The 20,633-nt window shown below is 33.3% G+C and overlaps 1 protein-coding gene across 5 annotated transcripts; it reads left to right on the top strand.

Moving 5' to 3' along the window:
* The first annotated feature begins 80 nt into the window (after positions 1–80).
* LOC126870044 (probable peroxisomal acyl-coenzyme A oxidase 1) lies at positions 81–14,569 on the top strand. Of its 5 annotated transcripts, none has more exons than XM_050627426.1 (12): positions 81–286; positions 776–929; positions 3,773–3,932; positions 4,214–4,382; positions 4,475–4,598; positions 4,680–4,799; positions 4,982–5,097; positions 5,251–5,420; positions 5,570–5,732; positions 5,801–6,144; positions 13,395–13,650; positions 13,770–14,569. In XM_050627426.1, the coding sequence occupies exons 2-12, from the start codon at positions 800–802 to the stop codon at positions 14,028–14,030; spliced, it is 2,013 nt and encodes a 670-aa protein (XP_050483383.1). In that variant the 5' UTR covers positions 81–286; positions 776–799; the 3' UTR covers positions 14,031–14,569. The 5 variants fall into 5 exon arrangements, with proteins under 5 accessions (XP_050483383.1, XP_050483382.1, XP_050483380.1 ...); XM_050627425.1 differs by lacking the exon at positions 13,395–13,650 and adding an exon at positions 6,214–6,469 and having other exon boundaries at positions 82–286; XM_050627423.1 differs by lacking the exons at positions 13,395–13,650; positions 13,770–14,569 and adding exons at positions 6,214–6,469; positions 6,589–7,348 and having other exon boundaries at positions 87–286.
* The last annotated feature ends 6,064 nt before the right edge of the window (positions 14,570–20,633 follow it).

Below are 20,633 nucleotides of genomic sequence, written 5' to 3' on the forward strand. Positions count from 1 at the left end.
AGACATATTCGAAATTATAATTTCCCGCCAAAAAGAGGGTTGGTCAATAAGCAAAGATGTGATATAGAATAGGTTATATCCTTTTTATGTTGTTATGTCGAATGTGGGTACCGTTTTCGTATCGATAAGATTGCAAGTACAGCGCAAGTGCAGTAGTAAGTTCGAATATTAATCATGCTTCATTTATAAGATGGAGAAATTGGTGGGAACAGATAGACATGAGGGTACATAAGGACTTAGTACTTTGGCCAGGACCGTACAAAAAAATGTGTAATACAAAATCAAGGTACTGTGTATACGTATAAAATATTTTATATATAATTTCTCAAAATAATGATATGAAGCTTTTCTAGTTGTAAATAAGAGACTGTTAGTTAGAAGTTATTACAAGTAATTATTACAAGCAAGTAAATCTTAAAGTAATACAAGCTATTACATAGGGACGGTTAGTCTTAAAATGCCAGACGGTACTGTAACTGATTATTTATTTTACAATTTACGATTTTTCTGCATCGTATGAACATATATATGTCGTAGCCCGTATTATAGAGAAAGACGGTGAATCAGTTATATATAAAGGTTCCAAGCTGTTACATACACATATAATATACAATTGTAGTGGAAATTCTAACGGGAATAACTACCATTAATGATATTCAGTTCATCACTGTGACGTATAACTATATTTATATATAAAATTGTGCATTTGAGTAGCAGATAATATTAAGATAGATAAGTGCGTTGATCGACCTGGCATTCACTTTTACATTTGTAGACGGTATAAAGTAATCTCTATAACATGAAGCAGCAGAAAATGAACATGAACAAGGATCTACAATATGAACGAAGTAGATGTACGTTTGACCCTGTGGAAGTTACATATCTTTTCGATGGCAGTCCAGAAAAGACGAAACGACGCCGTGATCAAGGTATACGCAGTTTAAATTATTTATCTTCTTAGTTTAACACCAATTATTAAACATGACAAAGTGATTTCTTTCTTTTTCGCAATTATTAAGAACTAGCATAATTAATATTTCCTATTTTAGCAAAATTAATATTTGCTTTTAACGAGATCGAAATATAATTATATATTACTATTTTATTTGTAAAAATATAGAGTTTTAATACTGAAAATAAATGGAAAGAATGTTATTAGTTAATGAAGTTGGTAATTAAGTCATTTCAAAGTCCATTTCAGATTAGAGATATAAATCGATTCCTATAATCTATAACCACCTATACGTCGCGATAATGTAGCACATTCTATAAATATTTTGACAATTTGTACATATGTACTAAATGTATCATTTCCGCTCAAAGATTTTTTATTGTACTTATAAATTATACAAAGAAGTTTTTATACATGTTCGAAGATCAAAAGTAATTAAATACATATATATTAAGTAGAAATTGTGAAAATATTAAATTTCTGGGAATATCTTGAATTTGTACGCTATTATTTCGTTATGGAACGTAAATTGTAACTATAATCAGTGATAAAATTTTCTTATATTATCACTAATAAATTTATTGATATCTTTATCAAATTTATGTAATATCAGATAGTATATAAAATCTGCATTGGTTTTTGTGAGAAAACTGAACAGTTTCGTTGATAGAATGAATAGATGAGAATTCTTAATAGAAAAATCCCTAGGTGATGTTCTAGGGATAATAAGTGATCTATTCTGTTTTTTAATATAACTGATCTATCAAGTTGATTCATGTTAAACAGATGTATTATTTACATTTTTTACTGTTAAATAGGATTCAGATCTATTAATCATTGCTAATTCACACAATTCAGTCACTACTAATCATCAGAATCAACTGCATCTAATTCATAATGAAAATTCTTCATACAAACGATCTTTATATTATGTGCTTTAATGCTTCTCATAATATCTCATAATGCTTCTCATAATTTAATGATATTGTAATAATACATTTACAATGTTTTCAGTACGAATTTCTAAATTACAGATTAAAATTGTGCCACAATAATAATGATGAAAAAAATATTAAATAATCGAATCCAAATGTCTTTTTCGGCTTTGAGAAAAATTAGTTTTTATTAAGTGTATCAGTAATATAATTACACTTTATTTGGTAGGTTTTTTTTAATATGATAGCATGTTTAGTTAATTAGTAATTTTGAAAAGTACAGTGTTGCGCGTACGCAACACCGAACGTAAAAGAAATAATTTTATAGATTTTTTCATAAAATTCAGAGAATGTAAGAAAAAAATTTATTTTATCAAAGAATTACAGTATCGAATACTATTGGTACATTCTTTAAAACGCAATGACTTTTTAAAAATAGGACCGATCGTGGCTTGAGTTTTTCTGAGTTACAAGGATTTGTTTATTAGATGATGTGTAAAAAATTTTTGATGAAATTATGGTTACATTATTATTATTATGAAAATTATGGAAACAGTAAACGTTGCTTTTTACAACTTTTTTATCTGAGTCTATAATAAAAATTTAAAAAATAAATTTTGTAGATTTATGTCATTTATACATGAATATATATGCTGAAAATTTCATTGAAATTGGTAATCGTTGCTATGATCTACGAATGGTTAGAAGTCATGCAAATCGTATTTTTCCGCGACTTCGGGTGTGTAACTGCAATGCATCTATATGTATATCTATCTATCTTTTTTCACGTATCAATGTCTGTCATTTGTTCCTGCATCAACCGATTCCAATGAAGTTTTCAGCATGGATATAACTGACACAAATTTACAAAACGTATTGTTTACATTTTCATTACAGATTAAAATATGAAAGTTATAAAAAAACGCCGCTATTTTTACGCGATTCTGATTTTTTTTAAATTATTGGATAATGTTGTGAAAAACCAGTTCTCAAATATTTTATTTTATTTGGAACTCTAGTATATGATGTAAATTCTAACAATCGTGTGGTGAACGGTATAGTTGAATTTCATATCAATCCGCACGTTATAATCTAAAAATATTTTTATCATAATTATTTATGTATGTACTTGTGATATGTTTCATTTATATGTGAAATTGAATTATTATAAACCAAAATTATTGTAAGCGACTAATGAACAATAAATTATTAAATGAATAAATAATTAAGCAGTAAATTATTGCTATGTATTATTTATTAATTATCTATAAATTGATTGACATTATTCTTTTCATTGTATCCTATTACGTTTAATATTTTCTTACTTTGTTACTGTATCACTGACACAATAACATTTGTTTAAATATATTTATTACACAATAAAAGTAGAAATCAGTTCTGTTGTAAAATAATTTACATAGTCCATATATTTCTACTAAGAATACTACTAAATTTGCTAAGACATAAACATTGACTTTAAACATTGAGTTTATCTTCATCTACATTGGAATGCATCCATACATATTAAACATTAAACGAAGTTACAATATAATACAATACAAGTTGGTATGCATTTGCAACTTACAACATAGTCATTATGCAGTATGTACTACATTACATTTCATATGTATGTTAAACGTGAATACATATCTATTATATTCCTTGTATTTAATTCTGCAACAGTTAATGAATAATAGTAACTGTTAGTTATATAGTTATATAACTGTTAATAGTAAATGTTAAAAATTTTATACATTTATAACGTTCCCTAATAAAAATTGCACACATGTTTAATTGTTGTATTTTATTCTACTAGTGTTTCCATTTTTCTATTTTATTTTTCATTATTTTATATGTGCTTATATATGACAATTTTTATTTTCAGAACAATATTTTTTGGATGATCTGGCATTAAAAGAAAATGTAGCAATGAAATATAAGAGTCATAAAGAAATATATGAAGATTCTTTACAAATTGCCTGCAATGTTCTTCACAAAGTTAGAGAATTGCAATGCTCAGGAAAAGAAGATATTGATCTTCTCTTGTAAGCATGTTAAAGTTCATCTCAAGGAAACTGTTACATAACCAAGCAAGTTCCAACATTTCTTATGTGACAAAAGAAATATTCCTACATTTTTAGATAAAACGAAATATGCAATGTCATATTTCTCAATGTTATGGAATAAGGGGATAATTATACTAAAGATTAAATTAGCTTCTTTCTATATCATTTAGATATTTTCTTTCAGTGTTAAAGGATAATAGGACTTCCTTGGTTATACAATAGCAAAAACAGAAAACATCCTCAATGTAGTACCTTTGCAGACATATCTTTGGAGCAAGACTTGGGTCTGCACTGTTCGAAGGTGGAAATCCATTGGTCCTGCATTATGCTATGTTTCTACCCTCTATTCTGGGACAAGCAAATTCTGAACAGCAAGCATATTGGATAAACAGAGCTTGGGCTGGCGATGTTATAGGAACATATGCACAGGTAATACGTAAGGGAGAACATTCTTTTTAAACAAGATGGTCACAGATTCTAAAAGTTTCTCAAGTAAATTTGATCTTGCACTTCTGCCTTAGACCGAACTAGGCCATGGAACGTTTCTCAGGGGTTTGGAAACTACTGCAACGTACGATCCGGAAACGAAAGAGTTTGTTTTGAATAGTCCAACTTTGACGTCCTACAAATGGTGGCCAGGCGGACGTAAGTATATTGTAATTGTTTAACATAATAATAATGTTGTTCACTAAAACAGTATGATTTATTTACAATTAAAATTTTCAGTGGGTCACACTGCAAACCATGCAATAGTTGTTGCGCAATTATACACCCAGGGAGAATGTAGGGGAATTCATCCATTTATTGTACAATTAAGAGATGTGGAGACACACGAACCTTTAAAGGGTATACAAATAAATCTCTTAATCGTTTGTAATTAATTATATATTATATTGCAATGTGTAGAAAAGAGAACAAACTGTTCACATTATCAAACAACAATTATGAAATCAAACAACTTCCTTGTTTATAATTTGCTGAACAATAGATATAGCAAACAGTAAATTTAATCTGTATGTAATTCTTAGGCATTATAATTGGAGAAATTGGTACAAAATTGGGGATGAACGGCGTTAACAATGGGTTTCTCGGATTTCGTGACTTTAGGATACCACGGGAGAATATGTTGATGAAGAATTCCAAGGTAAATTTTCATAAAATTGGTGTAAGAAGTGCAATATCATGTGGTGATTGTGAACTTGAAAGGAAAATTATGTTCGTAATCTGTATAAACAGAATTGTTCAGACATCGTAATAATCATTAGAACAAATTGTAAAGTTACATTTCTTGTTGTAGGTACTGGAGGATGGAACATACATAAAATCTATGAATGATAAGTTAACGTACGGTACGATGGTGTTCGTTCGAGTAATGTTGCTGCAGGACCTCCTACACTATTTAATGAAAGCTGTTACTATTGCGGTTCGATACAGCGTAGTAAGACGTCAAGGTCAAATAAATCCGGAGTATGTTGTGTTAAAAACAATTTCCAGTAACATCGACTGCCCTATGTCCCTTTATTAAAAAATGCCTCCATTGGAAATGTTTCTTTTAATTAAAATTAAATCTCTCCTGCTGATACCAAATTAGTATTTGTTTTATTCTTTCCTTTTAGACAACCAGAGGTACAGATTCTCGATTACGTAACGCAACAATACAAAATCTTCCCTCATATTGCCACATGTTTCGCAATAAAAGTTACTGCCAGTTGGGTTTGGGATATGTATAATACGGTGCAAAGTCAATTGCACCAGGCAGATTATGAAAAACTACCGGAGGTTGGTTTATACCCTTTATAGTAATATATTTTTCTTCATATTTCTAGATCTATTAATTTCTTTTGCAGTTACATTCTTTGTCATGTTGCCTAAAAGCAGTTGTATCTGCAGATACAGCAGCTGGAATAGAGCAACTTCGGTTATCTTGTGGTGGACATGGATACATGACTGCCAGCAATCTGCCAGGACTTTACGGATTGGCCACTGCAGTCTGTACTTACGAAGGAGAAAACACAGTCCTACTTTTGCAAACAGCTAGGTACCTCGTAAAATCATGGAAACAAGCTATGAATGGTGAACCATTGCCAGATTCTGTAGAGTATCTTAACGAAGCAGCAAAAGGAGTAAAACATCGTCGTTGGAGTAACGATTTGGAATGTCTGATTGATGCCTATGACGCGGTAGCCGCAGGGTATAATGCATACATTAAATATTGCTAAGTAATTGCATAGGTATTCTTATTATTCTTACCATTCCGTAGATTTGTTCGTTCAGCAGCAGAACATTTGGATCGCAGAATACGTGACGGAGTTCCGATGGAGGAGGCGTGGAACCAAACGGGCACCGAACTAACTCAGTGTGCGGAAGCTCACGCTCGAGTTTTCATTGTAAAGACATTTGCAAAAGCTGTTAAACAGTTAAACTCGAAGTCTGAAGAATTTCGTCAAGTAATGTTTCAACTCTGCGAACTGTATATCGTATATTGGGCTTTGAGAAACGTTGGTAATTTTCTTCGGGTAAGTATTGATTTTTTTCGAAACTAATCACAGAGAACTGCGAAAGAAGAAAAAATTTATTACTATATGCTGTAGGATAATTTGAATTCAAGAGTGATTCATCTCTTTCTCTTTTTTAGTTTTCTTCTATGCAGAAAGAGCATGTGGAGACACTTCATTCACGCTTGGAATATTTGCTGACGACAATCCGTCGAAATGCTGTAGGAATCGTTGACGGTTTCGATTTCGATGACCATATTCTTTGCTCGGCTTTGGGTGCTTACGATGGTAACGTTTACGAACGATTGTTTCAAGAAGCCATGAAGAGTCCTCTGAACCGTGAAGCTGTGAACATATCTTTTGAAAAATACTTAAAACCATTTCTTAAGAGTAATTTATAGCGTAATCTTTTTAAAGGAAATATTTAATCATAATTATTATCTCGTATTTGTTTTGTGGCGATTGGATTGTTTGGGATATGTTGCATTTAGTTGTTATGGTAAGACGTATTTTGCATTTGTTATTAAATAATCGATTGAATGGTTTGTTGGGTATTGATTTATAAGATGTAACAACTGCAACATATCATATGAGCGATACCGAAGAGAGATATGCGTGCTCACTTGTCCATTTTACTGAGAGTTTATATTGAACAAGAAAGGAAGGATCGAACGTATTTTTGTACCATTCCTATTCGCTGTCATTGTAAATGTGTAATTTATACAAAGAAGCATCGCTGTAATAATTGTGAATGAGTGTTTGATAGAGATTTTATATTTATAAAAAGCTTTCTGGAAATATGCGATCATTCTGAGATGGGATGTCTTAAATATGTTATGGGAAATGGTATTTTCTATACAGTTTTTACAATTAATAAAATAATATCTTGAACTAGAAAAATGTATATTTTTATTGTTGAACCTATAACGCCTCAAAGAAAATTACATTTTAGAATTGAAAGGCTTTGATATGGAACAGTATTTATTTACGGAATAGAAGGGGTGACATACATGTAGTATTGTTTCTTGTACTAACATACTACAATTATTGTTAATTTCCTATCGTAATGGAATTAATACTATTTGTACAGGAATATAATGCAATTTGTGAGATTCATTGGTACCACTGTGGTACCAAGATCTTGAATATATATTCGCTTCGTATGTTATATCCAACGAGTATCAAGTACGTAATATTTTGAAATAGGAATCGATTTAGAAGCAACGTGTGTCTATCATTAAAATTCTTTGCCTGCACGAATTAGCTGGACAAAATCGGAGTCAAGATGTCTCTCATAACACAAACCTCTCGGTACATGGAAAAGTAGCATCTACTAAAGTAAACTTGTAAAGTAGCTACACATACCTTTGCTGTAAACAATCATTTAATTCCTTTTCCTTTTCTCTATCGTCATCTTCTAATCGTCATTTTATATCGCTATGTTTCTCAATGATTAAACGCCTCACACGCTTTCTTATTGACACTCACGTTGTTATCACTAGAATCTTCTTCACTGCTTCCATATAGATCACTTATATTTTTCGTATTTTTCCTCCTTCATAACATTAAGTTCCAATTAAATTTAACTTATATATAAGTTCCATTTTTCGGATTGCCTACTGCCGTGATTGTTTAGAATTTAACCGTTATCTGTCCTATCAAACTTCAGTAGATATGGCCCGAACATCATGAATTTGAGTCCGATCTTAATTACTGAATTAGATTGCTTGAGTCAGACTCGTGATATACATGTTTGGTACAAAATTGTTAGTAACCGGTTTCTTTTCTTTGTTACAATATTTTCGGCACATGAAAAACACCGCTCCGACATTGCTACGTCAGCCGTGCATCATTCAAATGGATTTAAATGAAGCGTGATTGTACCTGTCATATCTAAACATTCTGATATCTAATTAAAAATGAAATACGGTGCGGACTAATATACGTGAAATTCTGTAATTTCTGTACACGTGTACCCATGAACTTCAGTACAGATATTAAGATCCGAGTATTTCAATACCTGTGTACCCGTGTATTAAGAAATACACGAATTGAAACACGCGGGTATTAGCTACACCTGTATTTTCAGTAAACGTTCAATATCAGAAACTCTATTTTGGGGTACGTTATGGAAATCAAAATTTCAATCTTTTGCGTACGCATATAACCCGGCGCTAGGCCTTAGATTTGGAGAAATTTGCTAAGAGCTGCCGGTTCCACTCCAGTATATTTCTGTCTATAGTTATGCGTCAACAATGGCTATTATGCATAGGTGCCCTGACACATAACCTGAAACATATGACCGAGGAATGTTCGAAATTATACTGACCTGCGAAAGAGATCAATTAACAAGGGGTTTATGTTCCCTTTATGTTATTATGCCGAATGTATTCTTGTTTGAAATGGAGAAACAGGTAGAATCGACGGTGCATTAGTACTCTGTTTAAGATCGTATTAAGAAATTTGTAGTACGGAGTCAAGATATTTCATATATTTTATTTCATATGTAATTTATGAAAGCAGTCATTTGAAGTCTTTCTAGTGATAAACAAAACATTGTTAATTAGGAATTATCACAACTAATTATGCATAATTCTAGAATATGAGATTATAGTTTTACCTGATTACTCGTATCTCGCTATAAATACCTTGCATTATGTTGCATTTCAGTTGTTTGTGTTTGTGTTTGGACTTGGATTAGAAATGGAAATGGTGAATTAGGTAGGTGCAAAGGTTTGAAGCTATTGTACGCGGCAATATAAGAAATCCGCAGTGTGAACATGACGCTCATATTCCGATCGTGACGCAGTATCCCATATTTATGTATAAAAGTCGGGTGTTTGAAAAGAAATTTATCTAGATAGATACGTGCGGCTACAGATTAGACAACCACACTCCTTTGTCAGTGATTAGTTTAAAGTAATCTACACAATATGAAGCAACAGAAAATGGTGGTAAACAAGGATTTACAATATGAACGAAGTAGATGTACGTTCGATCCTGTGGAAGTCACGTATTTCTTCGATGGTAGTGCAGAAAAAACGAGAAAACGCCGTGATCAAGGTATAGGTAGTTTTTGTTTATCCTCTTAGTTTAACGCCAATTATCGAAAAAATAATTTCAGTTTCTTTCGTTTTCACTGTTATTAAGAACTAAATAATCCTGGCAAAATTAATATTTCCTTTCCACAAGAACGAAATATAATTGTATATTGTTATTATATATATTTTTTAATGTAATTATTAAAAAAAATATTTGGATACGCATTAGAAATGTTCTTGGCTTAGAGTTACTATAGAGTTTCTCACCAAAGAGTAATTGATATCGATTCTGAAGGATGTGAATACCAGCAGTTAGAAAACCGTTTTTCATAACAAATTTACAGTACCATAGAGATGGCCAATATTTGCAATGCATGGAAAGAAAATTATTAGTGAATGTGGTCGATAATGAAGTCAATAAAGTTCGTTTCTGATTAGAAATATCGGTGCATCGTAGATAAATCTAAAGAACTGATAACAAAACTAAAATATTCTTCTGGCTCATTGCCAGACGTTTCAATTTAAACATGCAGAGTAAAATAGTGCTATATAAAGCCTTATTAAAACCTATTTGGACTTATGGGATCCAGATATGGGGAACAGCGAGTAATACCAACATAGAAATTCTCCAACGATTCCAATCAAAAGCTCTAAGATTCTTAATAGATGCACCTTGATATGTTACCAACGAAACAATACATCGCGACCTGAAGATACCCACAGTTAAAGAAGAAATATCCAAGTTCGGAAACAGATATAATATAAGAGTTAACAACGAACAAAATCTATTAGTTACCTAATTACTTGTCACGTCGGTTCAGATCCGCAGACTAAAAAGACAATACCCTTTAGATTGAAGCATTAGATTCAACTAGAATTAAACATACTATAAACTCTTATAATCGAACTTACTGTAAGATAATAAATTATTAAATGAATAAAATATTAGGCAGTAAATTGTATTATTTAATAACTTTCTATAAATTAATTCAGACATTATTCTTTTCATTATTTTCCGATATGTTTAATATTTCTTTATTTTGTTAGTATATCACTGATACTACTGCTTATATTTCTACTAGGAGTACTAATAAATTAATAGGTCATAAATGTCGTATTTTAAAGTTCAATGTCATTCACACGGAGAAATGCTAATATCATATTTATGAATCACATTGCGGCATTAATAAGGAAAAGACAGAATATATTGCATGTAGAAGGCAGTATAAGCACCTGCAGTTTATGACATTATTTACTTGTATCCTAAACGTGAATACATAATTTGCCCATTTATAAAGTTTATTAATAAAAACTACAGATACGTCTTATTATTTCATTTTATTCTTGCAATATTTTCATTTCTATATTATGTTTTATTATTTTTTGCTCATATTTTATTTTCAGAACAATATTTTTTGGATGATCTGGTGTTAAAAGAAAATCTAGCAATAAAATATAAGAGCCATAAAGAATTATATGAAGATAATGTTCAAATTACCCGCAATGTTATTCACAAAATTAGAGAATTGCAACGCTCAGGAAAAGCAGATATTGATCTTATTACGTAAGTATTTTAAAGTTCACCTCAAGAAAACTGTTGCATAATATATCTTCTTATGTGAAAAAAAGATATTACTAGCTTTTCAGATGCAAATATTTCTACTTGCTCTCAATGTCGTCGAATAAGAGGATAACTATTAAGAGGATAACGTTATTCTTAACGATTAAATTTGTTTTTTTTTTATACTATTTAGATGCTAAAGGATAATAAAACTTCCTTGATTATACAATAGCAAAAAATATCCTCAATGTAGTGTATTTGCAGAAATATCCTTGTAGAAAGACTTGGGACTGCGCTATTCGAAGATGGAACTCCAATGCTCCTGCATTATGCTATGTTTCTACCCGCTTTTGCGGGACAAGCAAATTCTGAACAGCAAGCATATTGGTTAAACAGAGCTTGGGCTGGCGATGTTATAGGAACATATGCGCAGGTAATACGCAAGGGAGAACATTCTTTTTAAACAGGATGGTCACAGATTCTAAAAGTTTCTCAAGTAAATTTAATCTTGCACTTCTGCCTTAGACCGAACTAGGCCATGGAACGTTTCTCAGGGGTTTGGAAACTACAGCAACGTACGATCCGGAAACGAAAGAGTTCGTTTTGAATAGTCCAACCTTGACGTCCTACAAATGGTGGCCAGGCGGACGTAAGTATATTGCAATTGTTTAACATAATAATAATGTTGTTCACTAAAACAGTATGATTTATTTACAATCAAAATTTTCAGTGGGTCACACTGCGAACCATGCAATAGTCGTTGCGCAATTATACACCCAGGGAGAATGTAGGGGTGTTCATCTGTTTGTTGTACAGTTAAGAGACGTGGAGACACACGAACCTTTAAAGGGTACACAAATAAATGTCTTAATCTTTTGTAATTAGTTATATATTATATTGAAATGTGTAGAAAAGAGAACACGCTGTTCACATTATCAAACAACAATTATGAAATCAAACAATTTTTCTGTTTATAATCTGGATCAAATTTGCTGAACAATAGATATAGCAAACAGTAAATTTAATCTGTATGTAATTCTTAGGCATTGTAATTGGAGAAATTGGTACGAAATTGGGGATGAACGGCGTTAACAATGGGTTTCTCGGATTTCGTGGCTTTAGGATACCACGGGAGAATATGTTGATGAAGAATTCCAAGGTAAATTTTCATAAAATTGCTGTAAGAAGTGCAATATCATTTTGTAGCTGTGAACTTGAAAGAAAAATTATATGCGTAACCTGTGTAAACAGAACTGTTCAGGCATCGTAATAATCATTAGAACAAATTGTAAAGTTACATTTCTTGTTGTAGGTACTAGAAGATGGAACATACGTAAAATCTACAAATGATAAGTTAAAGTATGGTACGATGGTGTTCATTCGAGTGAGGTTGCTGCGACTCCTCTTAACCTATTTAACGAAAGCTGTTACTATTGCGGTTCGATACAGCGTAGTAAGACGTCAGGGTCAAATAAATCCTGAGTATGTTCTGTTAAAATCATCTCTAGTAACATCGACTGCTCTATATCCTTTTTTAAAAATATCGTTTTGATGGGAAATGTTACTTTGAATTAGAGTTTTAACTCTGTAGATAAACCTCTAATCTGTATTAGAGTTAAAACTCTAATCTAATCTGATAATAATCTGTATTATCTCTCCTACTAGTATTAAATTATCCTTGCCTTTCTTTTTTTTAGTCAACCAGAGGTACAGATTCTCGATTACGCAACTCAACAATACAAAATCTTCCCTCATATTGCCACATGTTTTGCAATAAAAGCTACTGCTAGTTGGGTTTGGAATATGTTTTATACGGTACAAAAGCAATTGCGCCAGGCTAATCATGAAAAAATACCGGAGGTTGGTACCTTTATACCCTTTATAGTAATATACTTTTTTCATATTTCTAGCTCTATTAATTTCTTTTGCAGTTACATTCTTTGTCATGTTGCCTAAAAGCAGTTGTATCTGCAGATACAGCAGCTGGAATAGAGCAACTTCGGTTATCTTGTGGTGGACATGGATACATGACTGCCAGCAATCTGCCAACACTTTACGGATTAGCGACCGCAGTTTGTACTTACGAAGGAGAAAACACAGTCCTACTTTTGCAAACAGCTGCGTACCTCGTAAAATCATGGAAGCAAGCTATGAATGGTGAACCACTGCCAGAATCTGTAGAATATCTTAACGAAGCAGCAAAAGGAGTAAAATATCGTCCTTGGAGTAACGATTTGGAACATCTGATTGATGCCTATGACGCGGTAGCCGCAGGGTATAATACATACATTAAATATTGCTAAGTAATTGCATAGGTATTCTTATTATTCTTACCATTCCGTAGATTTGTTCGTTCAGCAGCAGAACATTTGGATCGCAGAATACGTGACGGAGTTCCGATGGAGGAGGCGTGGAACCAAACGGGCACCGAACTAACTCAGTGTGCGGAAGCTCACGCTCGAGTCTTCATGGTAAAAACATTTGCAAAAGCTGTTAAACAGTTAAACTCGAAGTCTGAAGAATTTCGTCAAGTAATGTTTCAACTCTGCGAACTGTATATCGTATATTGGGCTTTGAGAAACGTTGGTAATTTTCTTCGGGTAAGTATTGATTTTTTTCGAAACTAATCACAGAGAACTGCGAAAGAAGAAAAAATTTATTACTATATACAGTAGGATAATTTAAATTCAAGAGTGATTCATCTCTTTCTCTTTTTTAGTTTTCTTCTATGCAGAAAGAGCATGTGGAGGCACTTCATTCACGCTTGGAATATTTGCTGACGACAATCCGTCGAAATGCTGTAGGAATCGTTGACGGTTTCGATTTCGATGACCATATTCTTTGCTCGGCTTTGGGTGCTTACGATGGTAACGTTTACGAACGATTGTTCCAAGATGCCATGAAGAATCCTCTTAATCGTGAAACTGTGAACATATCTTTTGAAAAATACTTAAAACCATTTCTTAAGAGTAATTTATAATGTAATCTTTCTACATTTTTAAAGGAAAATGTAAATTGTGGTTATCTATATTGTATATCGTATGTGGTGATTGAACTTTGAACATTTTACAGTTTAATATCTTATAGATCGATATCCCATAAATAACATGGTTGCTCATTTAAAAATACAATTGTAACAATGTATCATATGGGCAATATCGAAAGAAGGTGTACGCGTTCATTTATCCACTTTGCTGAGAGTTTGTTTTTAATGAAAAGAAGAAATGTAGTTTTGTATCGTTCTTATGGCTTCTCATAGATATTTAATTTCTATAATGGACTATCGCTGTAATAATTTCGACTGGACGTTTGATAGTGATTTTATTTTTAAGAGAAACGTTTTAGGATTGTGTGATCATTCTCGGATAAGATGTTTTAAATATGTTGAGAAAAATGACATGTTCCATACAGTTTTTGTAATTAGCGAAGTGATATTTTCAAATACACAAGTGTCTATCTTTCCTGTAACGCTTCAAAGAAAATTACATTTTACGAAATAAAAGTGGTAACATACAAGTAGTATTGTGCATGTTTTTATTAGCCATATTTATTATAAAATGTATACATTTTATGGCGGTCGGCAATGGTACAACAGCACGAAGTTTATACGTCGAAAAATATCTCAATAGGGCTATACTTATCGCAAACATATTTTACAAAATAGGTCAATAAATTGCGTGATACCGATACGTTAAAACCTGAGAGATGTATACAAAAAATTCAAGAAGAAAAAATCTTCGATGATCAGCTGTTTTGGAAACAGGTGGATCGGTCGAGGAGAATCTGTGCTTTCGCCTGTTGATATTTTTATCGATTTTTAATTGTCAATAATTAAAAAACAAGGCCGAAAACGCAATTTTTCTTATTCTTGATTTTTGTCTTATTTCAGCGTCAAGAATCAGCTCTTAAATTATGTTGAAATAGTAGCCGAAACCCCTATATACGTATATGTATGTGTTGGACAAGTAACAGAGTTCGCAGTTGATTTAGCAAAATTGAGAACTGTACAGTCAGTTTGTTATTAAAGATAGAGTAATATTATTCTATCCATTTTACGCTTTGAACTAGTGTGTTAACGTCATTAATATTTTGAAACAATCGGATAATTTTGCGGAGAATTTTAGACCAATTCTTAAATATTTTGTCACATTTGCAAATCTAATATATTATGTAAATTCTTACAACCATGTGCCTAACGGTATAGTTGAATTTCATATCAATCCGTACATTGTAATCTAAAAATATTTTTATTATAATTATTTATGTATAAACTTATGATATGTATCACTTATATGTGTGAAATTAAATTATTATAAACCAAAATTATTGTAAGCGACTAGTGAACAATAAATTATTAAATGAATAAATAATTAAGTAATGTACTGTTTGCTATTCTTCGTTATGATTACGTTACTCCCTTCATTATTTCCCATTAAGTTTAATATCTTTTTATTTTGTTACCATATCATTGATACAATAATATATTCTTTAATATATGTATTACGTAACAAAAGTCGAAATCAGTTCTACTGCAAAATAATTTACTTAGTCCTCATATATCTACCATGAATATTACTAACTTTGCTAGAATATAAATGTAACATATTGAAATATAACTTCCTTTACATAGTAAGATATACATATGTATTAATTTTTTTATCAATGACGTTTAAATGTTAATGAGAAAAAAGGAACATGAACGTATAAGAGAGAATATTTATTATTGCATATTTGTATGTACAAACTGTAAATATTTGCATTCACATTTAAAAATATAATTATTACGTAGCATGTAGTATACTAAGTTTTAGTTATATAATATATGTGAAAATAGATCAATGTTCTTCCTATTCAATGCTGAAAATTAACTATTATAACGTTTACTAATAAAAATTACACGCGCGTTTAATTGTTGTATTTTGGTCTTCTAGTGTCTCTATTTAAAAATTTTTTTCATTATTTTATACGTGCTCTAGTATGTCTAAATGTTTAATCTCACAATGATATTTTTTGGATGTTCTAGCGTTAACAGAAAACATAGCAGTGAGATATAAAAGCCATAAAAATATATATGAAGACATTTTATGGATGTGTTCTTCACAATGTACTTCACAAAATTAGAGAAGACCGCAATTAGCGAATTGCAACTCTCAGACGAGGAAGATAATCATTTTTTTACTGCAAAATGTTTTACAGATCTTGTCAAAGTCTATATCCTGTCACATAACAAACCCAGTTCCATTATTTGACAAAGAAAGAGTCATTGCTTGTTTCTTTTAAAGAAGAAAAAAAATGCAAATATTTCATTATACTCTCAATAACATTACGTATGAGCATAATTATAACTATACTAACGAGTAATTTAGTTTTCCTCTATACTATCTTTTTTCCAATGTTAAATAAAAGTAGAACTTCCTTGCTTACCAGATAGCACAGTAGTACCTTTAACGTAACCTTTCAGTAGAGATTGGCCCTGCATTATGCTATGTTTCTACCTTCTATTCTGGAACAAGCAAATTCTGAACAGCAAGCACATTAGATAAACAGAGCTTGGGCTGGCGATGTCATAGGAACATATGCACAGGTAATACGCAAGGGAGAACATTCTTTTTAAACAGGATGGTCACAGATTCTAAAAGTTTCTCAAGTAAATTTAATCTTGCACTTCTGCCTTAGACCGAACTAGGCCATGGAACGTTTCTCAGGGGTTTGGAAACTACAGCAACGTACGATCCGGAAACGAAAGAGTTCGTTTTGAATAGTCCAACCTTGACGTCCTACAAATGGTGGCCAGGCGGACGTAAGTATATTGCAATTGTTTAACATAATAATAATGTTGTTCACTAAAACAGTATGATTTATTTACAATCAAAGTTTTCAGTGGGTCAGACCGCAAATCATGCAATAGTAGTAGCGGCCGCAGTCTGTAATTAAGAGGGGGAAAATACAGTCCAACTTTTGCAAACAGCTAGGTACCTCGTAAAATCATGGAAACAAGCTATGAATGGTGAACCATTGTCAGAATCTGTAGAGTATCTTAATGAAGCAGCAAAAGGAGTAAAGCATCGTCCTTGGAGTAACGATTTGGAATGTCTGATTGATGCTTATAACGCCGCTGCTGGGTATACTGCTTCTGAATACATTAAACATTGTTAAATAATTACATAGTCAATAATTCAGGATCGATTGTTGCAAGAAGTCACGGAGGCTCCTCTGAATCGTGAAATTGTGAAGATGTCTTTTGAAAAATACTTAAAACCATTTCTTAAGAGTAATTTATAGTGCAATTTTTTACGTTTTGAAAGAAATTCATAAAACAATATTTCCAACTAGAATTCTTCCCTTCGAAAAATGTTTTCATATGCGTTTAAACGATTAATTATATTGTTTGTTGAGTATCGATTTATAAGATACAAAAAAGATACAAAGAATGTAACGTATCACGTGTGCAATATCGAAGACAAATAAATGTCCGCGTTCATTTGCTTATTTTACTAAAAGTTAATGCATAACAAAGAAGAGGTGTAGCAAACGTATCTTTGTAAATTGCTATCGTAAATATGTAACTTATACAACGCAGTACCGTCATAATAGTTAAATTTTTGGCAGAGATTTTATTTTTACAAAGATACGCTTTCGGAATTACGATGAGATGTTTCGAATATGTTATGAAAAATGATATATTGTGTATAGTTTTTGCAGTTAATAAAGTGATGTAATAAAGGAAGAGACAGGGAAGCAATGTTTCATGGATGTAACGAGAAGAATGGGTGGTAGGAATTATGGGGGGAAAAAAAGAATGATAGGCAGAGGAGGAGGAAAGGGAGTTAAATTGGAGGGAAATATAGTAGGTGCAGCGAGGAAAATAGAGACGTAATGCTCGTAAAGGAAGGAACAGAGCGGGAGGGGATGATAACATCCCACCCTTGCAGGATTCCGCGCCGAAGGACAGCCCTGCGCCGCCCTGGGTGGTCATAGGGGCCGACACACCTAGGAGGATCTGGATCTCCTCGGCCCAGGGGATAGCGTTGAGAGGGGTGGTTCCTCCCAAGGCCCGAACTAAGGAACGACTGCCTCAAACAGGAGAAGATGCAGGAGTGCTTCGGCGGTAATTCGAAGGAGGTCCCGGGGCATCCCAGCTGAGCGTCAGGCGGTCCACTTTGGGGTTTGAGTCCAACACTACCCCGCCGCTTCCCAGAAGAGCGATAGGGGGTGTCTATGAGGATTTCTCCACGTATGAAGAAAGAAGCGAGGAAAATAGAGGGGGGCAAAGCAGAAGATCAGGATGAAGTTCGGAACGAATATTGAAATTTGAATGAAGTGGGAACAAAGAAATGAATTGCTGAACAGGTTCTGGAAAGATAAGGGTTGACAAACATTGTCAATTGTGTCAGTGATTAAAAAGAGAAGGAGAAGAAAGTATGTAATTATCGAGAATGGACTGTTCAAGGTGCACTTGAAATTTTAATGGCGAAGAGGTTGGCGGAGATAGAGGAGGAAGAAATGACGATATACAGTCAAACAGGTTTCAGTAAGAAGAATTGGCGATGTTTAAATAGTCCACTTGTTAATTCATATGCAAGTATTTGGGTGAATCTATACATGAGTATGTCTCTTGAACTTACATTTGGCCTTAGATCCAGTAAAAAGATTCATATTGTACTAAGAGTTACTGAAGTAAAGTATGAAGTACGCGCTGATCGAAAGATCGAAAGAAATATACACAAAGTGAAGCAGTGTGGAAAGGAAGGTAAGTGAAATTTTCTGTACAGAGAGTAGGTTCGGGCGGGATTGCCCATTGAATCTGTTGTTCTTCAACCTGCTGATAATGTGGTGAGGTTCCTGAGGTGAGTGATGGGGAATGGGTTTATCACGTAGAAGATACAAGAAATCACGAAATTAATAGATCACTGGCGATCCCCTCGTGTCGTAGTTAGAACGTTTTGTAAGTGAGTTTTGTGTTAACGGTTCAAAATTTTCCAATGGAGTGTGCCCAGTGCGGATTCTGGGTAGGTTTGTGTGCTAGGGTTTCAGCTCTCTGCAGGGGTTGTCGCCGGGCGTCATGACGTCGGGGTATATGATGAGTGAGGAGATGAAGAGATCTAAGATGAGGCTAAAAGGGCGTAGGTTAGGGTTAGGTTTAACACATTGACGCCGGCGCCGATATTAACGGTTTTTTCTGTGAGGCGGCGCCTGTCTGCACAGTCTGCTTCGAGGGGCGGCGCAGCGCCAGATTACACTGTTCAACACGATCGCAATTTTTCAACTTTGACCTCAATTTATAGCAAAATTACAAAAGCTATCCTGTTGGGTTCAATGAATTTCATGGACTTCAACTAATACATTGATATACAATAATTTGGCAATATCAATTTGCATGTAACTATACATTTTAAGTAAAGCTGACGGGACTAGCTTTGGACCAACTAATTTGGAGTACTCTTTTCGATTTTTCTCAAAAAGTAGAGGTCTGACGCGAATTCTGACCATCGCACGCAATTCTGTGAACATTTTTCTATAAGAAATGTTCATAGCGCGACGAGCGAAATAGGACGTAGTGTAAGTACTGACCAAAAAACATTCACATTTCCTGCAGTCGTACCAAGGGCCCGCGAGTAAAACGAGACGGCGGTGTAAGCAATGTTATAAACGCATTTGTGGAATAAAAGGTAGAGAGTATGCCGCGAATAAAGCCAAAAAAGTAACATCATATTATGATCGATGTAAGGGCCAGCCGGCATTCTGTCTAACATGTTTTAAAAAATTGCATGAAAAAAGCAAATAATTATGCTAAGTTTATAATATTGACTTGTTATGTTTTTACTATTGAACGTCTGTTTATAATGTTGAGATAAAATAACATAAAGCTATTTTGCCTTGCCTATTTTGTGAAATACAAGTATGACTCACCGTGACGCACCCCGCCTCACGGAACAGGCACGTGTGAGCCACCGGTGGTACACGCCGGCGTCAATGTGTCAAGAAGAGAGTACAACGTAGTAGTAGAGGAAGTAAAGTGGTCAGAAAGGTGTTCACAAGGGATATAACCTAACAAACAGGAAGATGGTACCCCGCTGGGGGTAGCCATCCACATGTTATATTATTATACCACTAAGCTATAATATTTTACCAAATGTTCTACTGGACAAATTGTAAAATTTAAATAAATAAATAAAAAAAAATAAGATTGAGATAGGCGAAGGGAAGGAAGAGAATGGAGGAAGAACTGTCTGGGTGGGAGAAATGAAGCAAAAAGTTTAGGGAAGGAGGAGCAATGAGAGCTGGGGAGGAAGAGGAATTTAAGAAGGTAGAGGGATGTAAGGAGAAGAAACAAGCGGAAGAAAGAGATAAGAAGATCAGATATTGGAGATTGAACTGATGCTATAAGCTGGTAAGTGTGGGAGAGTTACCTCAGTATCTAAGGAAAGGAGAGAGGGAGAATAAATGGAGACACGTGGTAAGATTCAGCTTTAGAAATGAGTTGTAGGATGCAAGGTACTGGAAGGAGGAAAAAAGAAAATTGTGCGGGAAATACGGGTGGGGGGTGGTCACCTGAGTGCTAAATATGTCGGGGCGAGTGTGG

This window comes from Bombus huntii, chromosome 10 (assembly GCF_024542735.1).
Source record: "Bombus huntii isolate Logan2020A chromosome 10, iyBomHunt1.1, whole genome shotgun sequence".
Classification (NCBI taxonomy): domain Eukaryota; kingdom Metazoa; phylum Arthropoda; class Insecta; order Hymenoptera; family Apidae; genus Bombus; species Bombus huntii.

Bases quoted from the DNA above. Each gene is read 5' to 3' on its own strand.
- LOC126870044 (XM_050627426.1), top strand. From the start codon at position 800: ATGAAGCAGCAGAAAATGAACATGAACAAGGATCTACAATATGAACGA. The intron at 5,098-5,250 runs GTAAATTTTCAT...TTCTTGTTGTAG, and splicing joins TGTTGATGAAGAATTCCAAG to GTACTGGAGGATGGAACATA. The intron at 5,421-5,569 runs GTATGTTGTGTT...CTTTCCTTTTAG, and splicing joins CAAGGTCAAATAAATCCGGA to ACAACCAGAGGTACAGATTC.